At 52.4% G+C, this 17,522-nt stretch overlaps 1 protein-coding gene across 3 annotated transcripts in view; it reads left to right on the top strand.

The window, feature by feature from the left end:
• HLCS (holocarboxylase synthetase) overlaps window positions 1-17,522 on the top strand; it is a 154,166-nt gene that overhangs the window by 36,579 nt on the left and 100,065 nt on the right. For all 3 annotated transcript variants that reach the window (XM_045585227.1, XM_036445820.2, XM_045585226.1), the window contains one exon: window positions 7,816-8,087. In XM_045585227.1, coding sequence (XP_045441183.1) covers window positions 7,816-8,087 — 272 coding nt within the window. The remainder of the gene's footprint in view (window positions 1-7,815; window positions 8,088-17,522) is intronic.

Genomic DNA, 17,522 nt, shown 5'->3' with positions numbered 1-17,522 from the left:
GGTGCGTTTCGTTGGGACGTGGAAAAGCGCGTGGCCTCTCCCCCTGGTGCCTGGGAAGCGCTCCCCGCTCCGCTGTCGGGGAGCCCCGCGGGCTGGGCTGCAGGCCCCCAGCAGCCGGCAGCTCCCGCTCGCCGCCCGCCCGGCCTCGCTCAGTCACCCGTCACTCAGGGGGAACGGGGTTTCGTAAACAGCCACGTCCAGCCGTCGAACAGAATCAGCCGTTGCTGTGCCTGAGGAACACTGACAGGACGTTTGGGGGCGGGGGGGGAAGCGGGAGAGTTTTATCTTTTATCAGCGGCTTCCCACGTCAGAGCGATGCCAGGGCTGGCCGGGCTGCGGCTCTTTCCCCTGCACAGGCCCCTTCTCAGCGAGACCCCCTGCCCGTCTGCCCTTGGCACAGGCCGGTGGTGTCCCTGGGACTCTCAGAACTTTCCAGGGCTGTGGGGACAGCACATGGACCTTGGTTAAAGTAAGGGGACTGGATAGAAAGCTCTGGGCTTTCCCTAAACCCTCTGCAAGCTGCCACTTCTCTTTTCAGGCCCCATGGATATTTTTTACTATTGCAACCCTGGAGCTGCTGTCCTAATTCCTACTGAGGAGCAAACATTTGGGACTAAACATTGAATTTTTTTTATTTTTTATTTAAAAAAATATAGATTTTTATTGACCTCAGAGAGGGAGAGAGAGAGAGAGAGAGAGAGAGAGAGGTATCAATGATGAGAGAGAATCATGGATCGGCTGCCTCCTGCACGCCCCCTACTGGGGATTGGCCTGCAACCAGGGCATGTGCCCTTGACCAGAATCGAACCCAGGACCCTTTGATCCGCAGGCCAATGCTCTATCCACTGGGCCACACCAGCCAGGGCTAAACATTGAATCTTGAAGCTGATTGAAACATGAAGACACTGAGCCCTGGCCGGGTGGCTGTGGGTCCCACTCTTGGTCGGAGCACACATGTAGGTTACAAGGTTGATCCTTGGTCAGGGCTCGAACAGGAGGCAACCGATCAATGTTTTTCTCTTTCCCCACTTCCTCTCTCTCTAAAACAAACAGAAACCACCCACACGTCCTTGAGGATAAAAAAAAAAGGAGCAGCCCTGACTGATTTGGCTCAGTGGTAGAGCGTCAGCCTGTGGACTGAAAGGTCCCAGGTTCAATTCCGGTCAAGGGCATGGACCTTGGTTATGGGCACATCCCCAGTAGGGGGTGTGCAAGAGGCAGCTGGTCGATGTTTCTAACTCTCTATCCCTCTCCTTTCCTCTCTGTAAAAAATTAATAAAAATATGTTAAAAAAATAAAAAGAAGGAGCAGGAGAGCGGCCTCCCAGTGGTGGTGGCAAAGCTGGGGTCCCCGCCCCGCGCCTGGCTCTCCAGAGGGTCAAGGCCGGGCCCACAGGTCAGGGGCCAGTCGTGTAGGATGGCGCCTCTGTGCGCTCCGTACCGGCCCCTCTGGCGCTCCAGGCCTGCCGCCCACTCGGCGTTGTGGAGGGCGGGAGGTCACACCTGTGCCAGTGTGTGCCCACCCGTGTGCCAGCAGGACTGCCACCCCAGGCGAGCTGGGCAGGGCGCCCCACAGATGTCCCCCCGCAGCGGGCTCACCGCGCAGAGCCTTCCTGGCGTCCAGGCTGCCCCAGCCCCGGGCCTGTTTGTGTTGGACGGGACGGAGGGCGGCAGGCGGCTTAATGAGGGCCCCGGGGACTTCCCCGCGGAGCCCGAACCCGGCCGCCTGCGGGAGTTAGCGTCTCTCTCGTAGAGGTGGTGGCCGCCTCCCTCTCCCCCTCTCTCTCTCTCTCTCTCTCTCTCTCTCTCTCTCTCTCTCTCTCTCTCCCTCTCTCTGTGTCCCCCCCTCTCGGAACGGGCCTCACCTCTCCAGCGAGCTGCTGGCCTGCGGAGGTGTGAGCCCGTAAACCGCCTCGTTAGAAACGGCCTATTCATTACTCGGTTTACGGGTCCACAGCCTTTGTCTCCTTCGCTGCTGGCAGGTAACGGAACGCGCAGAACCCGTGGCCTTTCCCGCCTCCGCCGAGCGATCGCTTACATCATAAAGGGAACGCGGGGTGAGCGGCGTTTATGGAGTGCCTACCGGGTCCCAGGCCGGGGTGGGAGTGCCGGTGCCGGCGCAGACGGCGATACCTGGCCCACCTGTCCTCATCCCTGGGGCGTCCCAGGTCCCCGCTGGCCACCAGGGAAGGAGCTGGGTCCGAGGGAGCTCCTCTCGTTGCGAGGCCCACGTGGGCCTCAGGGCTGGCTTGGGAGGGGTGGTCCCTCCAGAGAGAGTCCCCTGGGCCAACCCCCAGCCCCCAGCCCCCTTGGGCTCTCTCCCAGCGGGGTGTTGGCCACTGTCCGGGCTACTCTGTCCCCCTTCAGTGAGGTCAGCCCTGATCCTACAAGAGTGTCCTCTTTCTTTTTTTTAATATGTATTTTATTGATTTTTTTTTTTTTTTTTTAGAGAGAGGAAGGGAGGTGGATAGAGTCAGAAACATTGATGAGAGAGAATCACCAATCAGCTGCTTCCTGCACACCCCTTACTGGGGATGTGCCTGCAACCAAGGTACATGCCCTTGACCGGAATCGAACCTGGGACTCTTCAGTCTGCAGGTTGATGCTCTATCCACTGAGTCATGTCGGTTTTGGCTACAGGAGCGTCCTCTTTATGGTTGTGAAGACGCTGCGCCAGCGTGGCAGTGGCAGTGACACACCAGTTTGTAAACTCCAACGACAGGAACGGGTTTGCTGCTGTTCAGTCTGTTCCTGTTCCCTCGAGCGCATTTGAGAACGAGGCAGCCATAAAAACGGGCTTGCGTTCCGTGTCTGTGTGGATTCCTTTTCTGATTCACACACTGCTGGTTGCCCAGCAACTTACAGTGTTGCGACTGAGGCACAACTCGTCTGATTATTTGCAGAGGCCGCTGTGTCTCTGGGGTAGAACACCTCTAGAGGTGGAGAGCAGGTGTATCTGGGGAAGAGGAGGGCCAAGCCACAGGCAGAAGGTGAAGTGTGTTCGGAGCCGGACACTGAGTCAGAGGGTGGCTCTGCTTCATTGACTGAATCTTCTCGCATGGATGAATGTAGCCGATGAGCTGAGTGATGGTGCAATGGCTCCAATGAGACTGCGCGTGGCGTCCTGACCGTCTCTTCTCTTAGCTGCACTCTGTTCCTGTGGGTGTGAGGTGGTACCTCGTTGTGGCTTCAGTTGGTATTTCCCTGGTGACAAAGGATTCTGGGTATTTTTCATGTACTCTTTGGCCACCTGATGTTTTCCTTTGGGTAGTGTCTGTTCAAACCTTTTCACTCATGTTCCAAGTTGAATTGTTGGTTTGTTTATAATTCTGTTCTGAGGACCTAAGAATATTCTGGATATAGGTCCTTTGTCAGACAGGTTAGTTTCTCTCAGTCTGTTGTTTGTCTTTTCCTTTTTCTTAACTTTCTCTCTGGAAGAGCAGCAGTTCTTAATGCTCTTAATTTTATGCAGTCCAGTTTATCATTTTTTCTTTTATGGTTCATGCTTCTTTTATTCTGTCTCAGGAGAGCTTTACCCATCCCAAGGTCATAAAGTTTTGCTCTTGTAATTTTATTTTAGAAGTTTCAGAGTTTTACATTTAGGTTTATGATTCATTGATGCAATTTAACAAAAAAAAATTCTTTAATTGATTTTTTTAAAGAGCAGAATGGAGAGGGAGAGAGAGAAAAAAAATCAACGTGAGAGTGATTAATGGGGGAAACCAGCAACCGTATAGGAGCACGTACAGGAGGCAGCCAGCAGCTCTCGCTTTCACTAGCCAAGTGGAGTGAGGTGGTGACTCCGAACATTTAGCCTTCTGTGCGTTTTACAGAAATCACATATCCTCACACTTTCCCCCAAGGGACTGGGAGAAAAGCAAAAACCCAGCACTGAGGTACTGAGAGCATTCGGCTCAGCCTCCGAGCTCAGTCCCTGTTTGCTGTTTCGTGGACATGCCCTCTGCGGAGAAGAAAACAGAATGAATAAACGACAGGCACAGGTGACGGAATGAATGTTGGTATCCTCACTCTCTCCCCACAAGGGACTGGGAGAAAAGCCAACAACCAGCAGCCTGTCAGAACCAGCAACCTTTTCGTGCGCAGAACGACGCCCAACCAACTGAGGCACACCAGCCGGGGCTCAGGTTAATTTTTGTATACATGCAGGATAAGATTTTTTTATTTGTGTGTTTTTTGCATATGGATGTACAGTTGTTTCAGTACCATGCATTAAAAAGATGACCCTTCTTTTCAAGTGAATTGCCTTGGCACTTCTGTTGAAAATCAGTCAAACATATATTTGTGGCTCTGTTTCTGGACCCTGTTCTGTTTTAGTAATCTGTGTCTTACTGTACTCTAGTATCACACTTTCTTCATTACTGCAGCTTTGTAATAAGTCTTGAAAGATAACTCTTCCAATTTCCCACTCCCCCCCAAAAAATTGTCTTTTCTATTTCTGTATATGTTTTAGAACTAGCTTCTCAAGTTCTAAAAAAAAAAAGCCTTCTAGGATTTTGATTGGAATTACATTGAACTTATAGATTAATTTGGAGAGAATTGACATCTTAGTAATATTGAGTCTTCTAATCCATGAACATGGTATATCTCCTCAGTTATTTTGAGCTCCTTTAATTTTCAACTCCGGAGTCTTTTGTAGTTTTCAGTGTACAGGTCTGGCACATATTTTGTTTAATCTGTCCCTAAATGTTTCAGGTCTATTAAAATGGCATTTCTAGGAGTATCAGACTCCAAATATTTGTGGCTAATATGTAGCCATACACCCAGTTTTTGAATATTGACCTTGTATTTTGGGACCTTGCTGAACTCCCATACTCGTTCTGGTACTTTTTTGGTAGATTCCTTAGTATCTCCATCATTGTGTGCAGTGTGTTCCAGCAAGAAACAAAGGCACGTTCACTTTTCCTGTGAATGGCTAGCGATCGACTTCCTAGTGCTGTGGCCAATTCAAAAGGGCCAGCAGTTATGTAACTAAAAAAATTTAGATTTTGGTTCTACCTAAATTGTATTTAATTAGCCTGAAATCTTTGAAAAAGGTAAAAACTAAATTCTTGAAGTTCAAGTGTGTTTTGTTTTTTTTTTAACATTAATTAGAAGGTTTTTATGAATCTCACTGGGGTGAAAATTGATAGCAGTTGTTTTTTGTTTTCAATAGAACTAATTGGCTTCAAAAATTTCAAAGAGCTAGGTGGATTTGGGACTGGGGTTGGGTAACACTACTTATGTCAACCTATTTGCCTTGATATATATGATCCAAACCTCTTTTGTCAACAGAATATCTACACCGCCTTAGTGGTCATTAGTAGACTTAAGCCAAGGAGCAGGGATCCTTTTCCCTACTCAGGGCATCCGCTACTTACACAGCTCTTAAGTCATTGTAACTTGAGTGCATTTGAGAGGACATTCCAGGCAGATTTGCATCAAACAGGTAGTAATGCTGATGTTTCTTGAAACCAGAACTTTATTCTATTATCCAGGGATAACGGGTGTGGGAGAGCCTAAATGTTTCCTTTGTGTGCTTGGTTTTGGTGGCTTAAAGTTGCATTCGACTATCGTGAATGTAAATACTTATGGGTAGTATACGGTTATATTTCTTAAGAGGCTTCAGGCCTCATTTTATATCTTTTAGATTCTGTTTGTCCTGAGTAACTTGGCTCTGCGGAAGTCCTGAAAGATTATGTGGAAGAAGTATAAGAGAAAAGTGCGTTGCTTTCATCAATTTTTTTTTTGCATTTGTGCATCAAAATATTACTTTTAAAAACATAATTGGAAATATTACTTTCGTAATTAGTAGATATAGTAAAATACATATATATATATGTGTGTGTATATATGTGTGTGTGTGTGTGTGTGTGTATGTGTAAGTGACCATTATGACCGAGTGACCAGAAGGCTGGCTGACCAGTAGCTATGACCTGCACTGACCACCAGGGGGCAGACACTCAACATGGGAGCTGCCCTCTGGTGGTCAGTGCGCTCCCACAGTCAACTTCCCATGGCCAGCCAACTCCCGTGGCCCCTACCACCCCCCCCTTGGCTGGCTGGCCCCGATTGGCCCCATTTGGTTCCGATCACCAGTCAGCCCGAATTCATGCACTGGGCCTCTAGTGATAATATAATTCTTTGAGAATCTGCTACCAACTGGTGTGCAAGTAAGAGGAGATATTCTACTTGGCCAGTCAGGTGGACCACATGCCAAAGGGAAGTGCATTGGAGTTGTTGGACTGAATTTCCTTAGCGCTTGTCATGCCTCACACTCTGCGGTAGTTGTGTGCACGCCCACCGGCCTTACGTCCTCTGTCCACTGTGGCACTGTTTGTGAGACACAGATATTTCTTAGATGAATGATGGATAACTCACTCCAGAGAGGACTCCCTGCTCTGTTCGGTCCCGCCCTCTGGTTTCACTCTGGTTTTCACTGACTCTGAGCGGGGCTCCCATTGCCTACACCGGCTGCGCCGAGTCGCCATCTCACTCTGCTCGGCTAGTGAAAGCACAACTCCGTGCAGACACCCCTGTAATCTAGCTGGTTCACCCGCTTCCCCACGGTGTGTCGTTAGCCTGTGTGGTCCCCTTGTGACAACCAGCGGCCCTGGGGCTGTGAGGAAGGGACTTCAGACCTGTCTGCTCCGTCCCTTCAGAGGGCGGCCCAGCAGCAGAAGAGCGGAATGGCTCTCGCTAGCGGCCAGGTCTGGGGTTGGGGAGTCTCAGTCCGTGCAGGCTGGGAAACAGAATGGCATCGACCGGGCGGCTTGTCAAGGACAGAGTTATTTCTCCTGCCTCTGCAGCCGGGAAGCCGGGACCAGGGTGCCGGCATGGCTGGTTGTGGTGAGGCCGCCTTGTCGCCGTGTCCTCACTGGTGAGGGATCTCCCTGGGTGGTGGCTTTGATAAAGGCCTGACCCCGTTGAGGAGCGCTCACTCACATGACTAACCACCTCCCAACGGTTCCACCTCCAAGGGCCGTCACCTTGGGGATTAGGATTTCAATATCAGCATTTGGGGGGACACCAACACTCATTCCGTTACCTGTGCCTGACACTTATTCATTCTGTCGTCTTCCTCCACAGAGCGCATGTCCAGCAAACGGACTGTGCTCGGAGGCTGAGCCGAATGCTCCCCGTACCTCAGAGCCTGGGTGTTGGCTTTCTCCCCATGGGAGAACCCGTGTCCTTGTGGGGGAACGTGTGAGGACACGCGTTTTCTGTAGAATGCACAGAAGGCCTGAGAGCTGCGGGGGATTTTGGAGAATTTAGGGTAGAAAGTGGGAGAAAGCTCATTTTCTTGCCTCCTGGTTTCTGAGCAGATTATTTTTGTAGTCTAAGACAGCGTTTTTCAACCGCTGTTCCGCGGCACACTAGTGTGCCGCGAGATGTTGCCTGGTGTGCCATAGGTGCAGACAAGACAAGAATTTTATAATTTTTCACTATTTTGTTTACTTAATATTTCATAATAAAGTAATTATAAAATACTTTCTTTGTGTTTATTTGATTCCTATTCAAGAGAATTACTTTATATATAGTCAATATAGGCACAGAGTTAAATTTTTTAACATTTTCTAATGGTGGTGTGCCTCGTGATTTTTTTCATGAAACAAGTGTGCCTTTGCCCAAAAAAGGTTGAAAAACACTGGTCTAAGACACTAGCGTCCTTACTGCCTGTGTATAATAGTCCCAACGTTCAGAACACACGAATGTAGCGTTCAATGGTCCTGACTTAGGAAGTGCTTGTGTGACTTAAGTGCCCTCACCCAGTGCAATGGCGCGTCACCACCCCTCCATTTCCTTCTTTGCGACGCAGGAGATCCGGGGCCCTCTCACGCAGTGGCTGGAGAAGTGCGTGGCCGCTGGAGGAGAGATAAAGTCCAGCAAGCTCTCCCTCAGGCTCGTCGCGTCCCACACGCCCGACATGGAAGTCACCCCAACCGCCCTCCCCGTGGTGACCGACCCGGCGGCCTTCTCCTGCGCGCACTTTGACCTGGAGATCTACCGGCAAAACCTGCAGACAAAGCAGCTGGGGAAAGTGATTCTGTTTGCCGAAGTGACCTCCTCCACCATGAACCTCCTGGAAGGGTAAGTTGACCCGTGCAGATGAGTCCTACTGTGCACGTGAGTCCTACTGTGCGAAGGTTCGTTCCCTCCAGCCAGTGCTGGGAGAAGGGATAGGTGTGTCAAACAAGAACGCTCCATCGTCCTGTCCGGAAGGGAGTGTGGGCCTGTCCCAGGAGACTCCGGGTGCAGGGAGAGAAATGAGGTGCAGCTCTTTGATCACAGGCGTGTGTTCTAAAGAATGGGTGGTTTCGGTGCCTGTGACTCTTTTTTCAATCAGACCTTTCCAGAATGTTCTTGGGGAAAAGCACGCCATGAAAAGACACGTTTAACAGGTGGCATTGCTGTTCAAGCTGTCGGTTCGTCAGACGGTTAGTTTACGTTCTCGGCAGGGGCGTCAGGAGAGCAGTTCGCACGCACGCTCGCTGTGCTCAGCCGAAACCGATCGGAGCTTTGTACTTCGCTGCGCTCCTGCCCAGGGCATTTTTGGAGCCCTCCGTCATCCCATGTGGATGCTCGGAATTTACCAAAAACGTTCCTTTCTGTGCCTTCTGTTTCCCGGACGCTGATTAAAGGTTAAAAAATGGAAACCAGATGAAAGGACTTGTTTACACTCCCTAATTAGTCAGGATTAATTAATGCTCTTATTCTGAGATCGTTTCACAAGTAGGGTTACAGAGGGGGTGAAGAAGAGAAGCATCTTCCTTCAACATGGGACTGAAATGTAAGGAATGTAGGATCCCCCCCAAAACCCAGATTTCCCCGGTTTCAGACACTTCCCCCTGTTTGACCGCATGCTTAGCTGCATAATTCAGTGCATGGAACATATGGGAGTATTTGGCCTCTCTTCTTAATAATAACTTCTGGAATGTGATAGCATTCGGGAATGTGATATCAAACGGGAAAGTTAGGGTTTCTTGACCCTCAGTCATGGAAATGGCAGCCTTAGTGTGAGTACAGAGGATTGGGACAAGCATTCCCAAGGCAGCGGCTTTCACCATTTTCCCTCTCGCGGCACACATAAGCTGATTACCAAAATCTGCAGCACTCAGAGTGTGGTGTGTGCCGATCTGACACAGAACGATGGGTGTGATTTTTATTCATTCACATTGGACGCCTATTGCTGTATTGGCTGTTGTCATTTTCTATTTGACAATCTAAGGCAGTGGTCGGCAAACTCATTAGTCCACAGAACCAAATATCAACATTACAACCATTGAAATTTCTTTTGAGAGCCACATTTTTTAAACTTAAACTTCTTCTAACACCACTTCTTCACAATAGACTTGCATAGGCCGTAGTATTTTGTGGAAGAGCCACACTCAAGGGGCCAAAGAGCTGCATGTGGCTCGAGAGTTGCAGTTTGCCGACCACGGATATAAGTAAGGTGACCAGATGTCCGGCTTTTGGCGGGAGAGTCCCGATTTTCAACAATTTGTCCCATGTCCCGCGGTGTTTTAAAAAAGTCCCAATTAATATAAGGGAAAAGGGGTCCATGTTTAAAAGTTCCTGCAGCACAGCCGTTGAACATCGCTGGTGTAGGGGAAGTGACAGAGTGGGGCACCGTAGGAAAGGGAATATGTAACCGCAGTTCTTGTTTACTGAGCTGTTTGTGTTGTCAGAGGTACTTCCCCCCCAGAGTTCCCATCTCTCCTGCCTTCACTCCCCTCCCACCATCTCCCCTCCCCGCAAGTAGAGAAGACGCGTGTTCTTGCCGATGGAACGGTCCTACTTGCTGTACAAACCTGTGATAACCTCTTGTTGTCACTCAAATGAACAGTCTGTTACATTGAGAGGGTGACCCATTATAATTACATCTTCTAAAGAAGTCAGGACCTGGCCTTGAACACCGGATTTGGGGAAGTAAAATGTGGATGGAGGAACATCGGGACTTCCAGACCTTTTCTGGTGTTCCCGGGAACGAACGTGAAGGTGACTCCGTGCTGGACGTGTGGAAACATCGGGCTAACGGTCTGTGTGCGTGTGTAGCGGGCAGGGCGGTGTCATGATGCCCGTGGCGCCCGCCGGGGTGCGCGGACTGAGGCTCCGGCGGTCGGCCGGGCGCTCGGGTTTCCTTCCGCCCGGAGCCTGAGTTTAGGATGGAAAACAAAACACACGACTTCAGGGCCTGAATGTGGGTAAGCTCTTTTTTGATATCGATCTTTTAATAAAAAAATAAGAATTCTGTCTACACAGCATGGTTCTGTGAACACGCACAGCTGAGCTCCGCGATAGTGGAGCCGGAAGCTTCCGGAGGATTAAGACTTTCTGTTTTTATGAAAGAAAATTTCTTTCACTCTCCCTGGGGCATTTACAGATCTTTTCTGTTCTCCTCCGGCCGCTCTCTGTGGGCGCAGAGGGAAGGGGCTTTGAGGGAGCAGATCCTGAGAGGTGGCTGCTGCCCAGGGGGACAGCCTCTGCGGGACTCACTGTGCCCCAGGCCGAGCGGAGCCGGGAGAAGTCCCTGGGCCGCAGCTTTGTCAAGGGAAGGAACGTGAAGAGGTCCCCTTAGCGCCAGAATGGTCCGCAAAGGAACCACGAGATCGACAAGCGAAACATGACTTACTACTTTGTTTTTTTGTTGTTGAAAGTTTGCCATAGATACTCCTTTTTCCTCATTAACCTCTTCCAGCCTGCTCCATTGTCCGTGTCCATGGGTCACGCAGATATGCATACAAGTTCACTGGTCGGGCTCTTCACACCCCCCCCTCCCCCCCTCGCCTGCTCTCTGAGGTTCACATCTTGGCTTATTACTTTCTAAGCATAAGGCCAAAACCGCTTCTATGCCAAGTGTTGTATTTGATCCTACATAAGCCACTCTTAGGGAATCACAGTGCATTGTGGGAATAACAACTAATAACAGCCAGCATGCAGCGAGAGCTTTTATCTCCCAGACACGACTTTGATGTGCTCACGTGTGCCCGCTGATTTCCTGCATCAGTGTTCCGTGCCGGGTCATGGCTGGAACCGAGTCAGGCGCTGTCATCAGCGTGTGTGGGATGGTCCTGTCTCTGCGTGTTTCTGATGATGGCATGGCATCACGTCCGTGGGCCAGCTCGCCGGGCAGGAGGGCTCTCCAGGCCCCGCACCGGGTTTGCTCCACACGTGTTTCTCTCTGCGTCCGCGGCTTCTGTGGCAGCGGAGTGGCTCTTTCCCATGGACTGCACTGGAAGCGAGATTTAGATTAGAGAGAGATCTTTTTAAAAACACTGAGTGGCCAGACGATGATAATCTCTGAATGCATAATAATCTGGCCACTCAGTGTGTATCCTATATAATAAAAGGCTAATATGCAAATTCTTCCCTCCACCAGGCGTTTGACCAGCAGGCAGGCCAGCCAACCACCCATGTCCCCTCCCCGTGACCGGACCCCATCCATGTACGAATTCATGCACCAGCCCTCTAATAAATACACACACACACACACACACACACACACTGAATGGTCAGATTATTATGTGTTCAGAGATCATAATAATCTGGCCACTCAGTATATATATTTTTTTATTGATTTCAGAGGGGAAGGGAGAGGGAGAGAGAGATAGAAACATCAATTATGAGAGGGAATCACTGATTGGCTGCCTCCTACATGCCCCACATTGGGATTGAGCCCACAACTTGGGCATGTGCCCTGACCGGGAATTGAGCTGCAACCTTCTGGTTCATCGGCCGAAGCTCAACCACAGAGCCACACCAGCCTGGCTGACATAGATCTTTATTATAAGATCTCTAAAATCCCGTTTTCCTGTTTCTACCCCCACCGCTTGGGCCCTGTGCCGCTTGGGTCCTGTGCCTGCTAAGTATGGAGAATGCCCTTCCTAAGAAAGGAGGGAGCGTGTGTGCTGCGTGCTGCTGAGTTGGCGCCCCCTCCTGGCGACCCTCTGAGTGACCCCTTCCCCATGCCCCCCAGCCGCCAGGTTCAGCTCCTACACTCACGCCAGTGGCGTCGTCTCTGGAGTCAGTCCACCTCATGCTTGGCTTCCCTCCTTTCCTGCTGCCTTAATTCCTCAGCATTATTATTTTCCCCAGAGAGCCTGCCTCCTCACTGTGTGCCTGAAGTGGGGCGTCTTCGTCGCTTTGTCATTTGGCTCCAGGGATGTCCACTTCCGTTGCCCTGGGACCCACTGCTCACCTTGCTGGCGGTGCAGGGCATCCCAGGGCTCTCCTCCCACCATTTCCGATGCCTCCGTTTTCCCCATCGGCCTCCTCCGCATCTGCCCTAGACACGGTGTCCATGGTAACGCAGGGGTGTGGGGAGCCCAGCCTTGGTCTCTAAGGACAGGTCTTTGCTCTGGAGTGTATCCTGGGGAGCAGCGGTTCTGCCGCCAGCCTAGACCCCCTTCCCCTCCGCCCTGCACCCGCACCCACATCCACATGTGCACCGGGAAGGCGGTCTCACACCTGCCCTGGCGCCCGCTGCTCAGCCCAGGCTCCGGGGCCCTGCAGGCCTCAGGCTGGTCCGTCAGCGGACAGGGGCGCTCTCGGCCCCTGGCACCCGCAGGACTTGCAGTCCTAGGCGCCGGGGCCCCTATTTGAGAGGTGACACTGGTTTGGTTTTGCTGCTTAGACAGTGTCATTCGAGGGTTTTTCCTACATGACTGTGAGTCTGGGAGGGTGGGGAATGTCTTTGGACACATGGTTTGGAGCTGTCCTACTTTCCTCCGGGACTGCAAACCCCGCTGAGCCGAGGGAGACCCTGGCGCTGGCATTGACGTCTGGAGTGAGCCCAGGGGCGCCTGAGCCACAACTGCCCACCTCCCCCCCGCCCGCCTGCCCATGAGTGATGGCCGAGCCAGTGTCCCCATGGAGGGAGGCAGTGCTGGGGCGTCAGTAGCGCAGGGAAGAGGGGAGTCTCTTGCTGATAACGAAATCCAGGCACTCGGAGGGCCTGGGTCCCTTCCCCCAACAAAAACAAAAAGTCAAAACCGTGTGAGTGATGTTGCCGGGAGTCTGACCTAGACCTCTGGGTGCGACGCTGGTTCTGGACGACGTTAGAGCCTTCTTCTCCTTCCCGCTGTTTCCGGGGTGTCCCTGTGACGGGTCCGCTCAGCTGGTTGGACGGGTCCGAGGGCACCCAGGCGACACTCCCAGGCCAGCACCTGCCAGCCAGCCTTCCTGCCCCAGAGCCTCCGGTGTCAGAGGCTGCGCAGGCCGCGGTGTTTCTGACTGGCCTCCTGGCAGGTGGGGAGACCTCGTATGGAATTCAGACGACTTCTCCCTCCAGAGGCACAGACAGGGAAAACAGACCCATACAGTCGTGGTAAAACACGGCCAGCGAGGTCAGCACTGGAGCCCCGACCATGACCCGGAGGTCACCATTCGATTCCCGGTCAGGGCACAGGCCCCGGTTGCAGGCTCCATTCCCAGTGGGGGGCGTGCAGGAGGCAGCCGATCCCTGATTCTCTCTCATCATGGATGTTTCTCTCTCCCTCTCCCTTCCTCTCTGAAATCAGTAAACACATATTAAAGAAAAACATTTTGGGGGAAATTGCACGGAGGAGGACAGCCACCCTTGTGTAAGGAAGATCGTATGTTGGTCTCAGAACGCGGGGCCAACCCCAGCCTCTCTCCCTCTGCGTGGGTGTGGGCTCGGTCCCGGCCGGCGCCGTACCCCCTTCTTCTCTCCTCACTGCTCCCCTGGCTCGTGAGTCCGCACCCTCCTCCTGAAGTGGAGGCCGAGGGGACAGAGATCGGGCTGGAACTAATTTAATGGCTGAGTGACCTCACAGTGGAGAAACAGCCGGGCCCTAATAGGGATCTTTGTCTGCGTTTTCACCCTGGCTGGTAGCATGCCAGTCAAGAGTCAAGCTGGAGACACAGGTGGAAGCGATTAGACCTGTCATAAAGTTTGAAAAATTGATTCTGGAGGCCGAGCGAATAGATTGGCCCTGACAGTGTTGTCCTAAAGATTCTAAGGGAAAATTCTGCAGCTTAATTTGAAATCCCTTGATTATTCATTAGCTTTCCAGATGGCTTTTGTTGATGTTTTACATATTAATGCCTGTATTGTGCTATGGGTGTTCCCATAACGTGCACGGCGGTAATGAGCAGGGAGTAAATACCGGGCTGCGTGTCCCCGATGAATGGGATGTTAGCGTAATTGTGAAATAAAGGGTCTTAAAGAAGTTGATTGCTTTGGAATAATTAGCATGAGCTTTTAAAAAAAAATTTTTTTTATGGACTAATTTGGTACTTTTAAAGTGAAAATTATCAGAGAGTTTTAAAGAAGCTCCATTTTAATGTTTATTTCTAAATTACGGCGTAGGGTCTGACTCCAGCCTTGGACCCCGGTGGTCATGACCGAAGGGCTGTTCAGGCGTGTTCCCCACCAGATGCCGTTACTGGGGACCCCCTTCGATGCCTGATTGACCTTCTCACCCCAGCGCCTGGGCTTGGACTCGAAAGCGGCCTCTTGTTTTCCAGAGAGACTCTGTGTTGTTTGTGCTCTCGGACATCTATGTTTACATTTTCTCACTGATTTTTAGAAAATATACATATTGTTATTGATTTCAGAGAGGAAGGCAGAGGGAGAGAGAGAGAGAGAGAGAGAATCATGGATCGGCTGCCTCCTGCATGCTCCTTACTGGGGATGGAACCCACAACCCAGGCCTGTGCCCTGACCGGGAATCGAACCGTGACCTCCTGCTTCCCAGGTTGGTGCTTAAGCACTGAGCCACGCCAGCCGGGGCCTGTCCCTGGCTTTTAAAAGTAAAAGTCAGCTTACTGTGAGGTGTGCCATTTCGGGTGACAGTGTCTGTTTAGAAGGCATTCTCAGAGAAGGGGGCGTTCTGGGTCTCTCAGCGTCGGCCAACAGGAGAGTGGGGTGCAGGCTGTGTGGGCCGACGCCCGTGAGTGAGGGGTACCACCTGTGGGGGCACGGGGCCCTGGCAGGGACCGCTGTGCCCGAAGCATGGGCCTTCCTCGGGCCCGAGTCCAAACCCCAGCAGGTCTCGTGTCCTCAGAGATGGGGCCTCATCTTCCGAGGGTGAACAGACTTTTCGGGAAAATAAACAAGAACCAGGAGACCCTGGTGGGTGTCCGTGGGTGGGGGTATTTGCGGAGATCACTGCTCCTCTTTCACTTGGCGTGCCCCGGGACCTGACTCTGGGGTGAGGGGGCTGAGGTCCGAGGGGGCATGGCTGCCCCGGGGTGCACCTTCTGCTGCATGAACAGCTTTGGGCACATCAGTCAGTCACCTGGCCTCCTCCTCGTCGTCTGTGTGATGTCGCTGGTAGCAGTGGCTGCCTTTTCCTTTCTGTTCCCTTTGCAAGTGCCGTCCCTCAGCTCCTGACCCCTTAGCTCAGCTCGCCCAGGGGGAATCCGGGCTGAGGCCGCCCCCCACCCTCAGCTGCAGCCACCCGGGCTGGGCAGGGCGAGGCGCCCCCAGATGGCTCTCAGCTCGCGGTTGCTAAGCTCTGCCTGTGATTCTCTGTCCCGCCACCTGCACCCTGCACCCTCCGGCGGCTGCCTGTGACAGCCAGGACACGGGTGGGGTAGGGTTTTTGTGAAGATTTTGACAGCTTTTTCTTGCCGTACTGGAAGCAGGATGGCTCATCACTGGTTACTGTTTTGCCAAAAAAAGGTGTTACTTTGTACAGTTTTTCTTGAAAGATGAGTCAATGGCCCGAGTTTGTGTTTCACTTAAAATACGTGGAGCCGGTTCTCTCTGCGATCAGACTTTCTCTTTATAAATCTCGAATCTTCTGATCCGAAGTCAGACGCGTTATCCATTGCGCCACTGGCCGGTACTCTCTTTATAAATCTAACGCCTTATCATGTTCCTGCTGCCGGCGGTCAGCGGAGGGGGCCAGCGTTCAGCGGTGTGGACCGTCCTGCCAGCCTGGGCCGTGCCTCGAGCATCACCCACACGCATTACTCCGTTTCCTTGGAGACCGCTGACCCTTCTGTGCCAGTCAGGGCGATGCATGGTCCGGTACTGCGTGCTTCTCTTGCGTTTCTTTTAACATAGGGGTGTCGAACTCAATCAGAGAAGGGGCCAAAATCTAAAATCCAGCCTAAATCGCGGGCCGAATGGTTTACTGAACAGTCATAAACTGTCATTGTGATGGAAACGCAGCGGAGTGCAGTGATGACAGCGCGGTGCGGGCCACATTGCAAGGCCTGGCGGGATGGATTTGGCCCGCGGGCCTTGTGTTTGACACATGTGTTTAACACCTCAGATATTTTTCCTGTGGGATTGCTTGATTGTCTACACCAGCGGTCGGTGAACTCATTAGTCAACAGAGCGGCAAACCGTGATTCACAAGCCACATGTGGCTCAAGAGCCACGGTTTGCCGACCGCTGCTATACACATAGTTGATATTCATATTGTCAGATGCCTCTGTTATTATGAAAGCAAGTATAAAAGACCACAGAGGGAATAAAGCAAGAAAAGGTAGAAACGTTAGTCAATAGAGATGGGACGGGGAACTCTCTTAAGGGTTTTACTCCCCCAGTTCCGTTTACCTTAGAGAGAAGCCAAGCGTGTCGGCCGCAGGTTCGGCTCCTCTGCTGGTTGGGAAGGTCCTGTCGCGTCAGAGAGGGCACAGGAGTTCGTTCTCAGCCACAGCGCCACTCAAACGACCCCTTCCACGACCCCGATTTCGCAGAGGGAGCCTGACAGGACCCTGGCTCACACGTGCCAGGCAGCGTGGGTGCCGATGGCAGCACGGCCTCGCGCGCCGTCCGCTGTGGCCCGGGGCAGGCGTCTCCTCCCAGCGGCCAGGAGGGACGCCCACTCCTAGGACGGCCACTCGTGTCCCGAGGGGCAGAGGGTCAGTGACACGGCGCAGGTGGTCGGTAGGTGCTGGGTTCGTCTCCTCTTCGCCTCCCAGCTGAGCCAGGCAGTGCTTCCCCCAAGTGGTGGCCGGTAAGAGCCACGGGCCCGGAGCCGCAGACACGCGGGCGGAGAGCGTGTCCGAGATTCTCAGGCGCCAGGAAATGTTCTGTGCTGAAACGGGGTTTCTCAGACTCGGCTGTGCAGCAGCATGGCTAGACCTTGAGGACATTGTGCTGAGTGAGAAAGGCCAGGCAGAGAACGACAAGCACTGTCTGATGTTCCCGTAGGTGGACTCTAAAGGAGCCCATGCGAACAGAGTAGAGGGGTGGTGACCGGCGGGCGGGACAGGGGAAGGACGGATATTGGTGAAGGGTACAACTTCCGAGCGGCACAGGCACGTTGTCCTGCTCAGACGGCCTCGGGGCACCGTGGGTGCTCCCAGACCCTCACAGGAAGGGGGCGCTGCGATGCACAGTCGGATTGCTTGGTTTCTCATTGCATGGAAGTCACGTTTGCACTACACCACACCGTATTGAGTGTGCAATAGCATTACGTCTTATGGACAACTAGAGGCCCGGTGCACGAAATCCGTGCAAGAGCAGCCTTCCTTCCCCAGCTGCCGGCACCAGCTTCCCTCTGGCACCCGGGACCGGCTTCCCTCGCAGTCCCGGCTTCATCC

Source organism: Pipistrellus kuhlii, unplaced genomic scaffold, assembly GCF_014108245.1.
Source record: "Pipistrellus kuhlii isolate mPipKuh1 unplaced genomic scaffold, mPipKuh1.p scaffold_m20_p_2, whole genome shotgun sequence".
NCBI classification, from domain to species: domain Eukaryota; kingdom Metazoa; phylum Chordata; class Mammalia; order Chiroptera; family Vespertilionidae; genus Pipistrellus; species Pipistrellus kuhlii.
The sequence above is the reverse complement of the archived record's forward strand: the minus strand, read 5'-3'. Positions and strand labels throughout refer to the sequence as shown.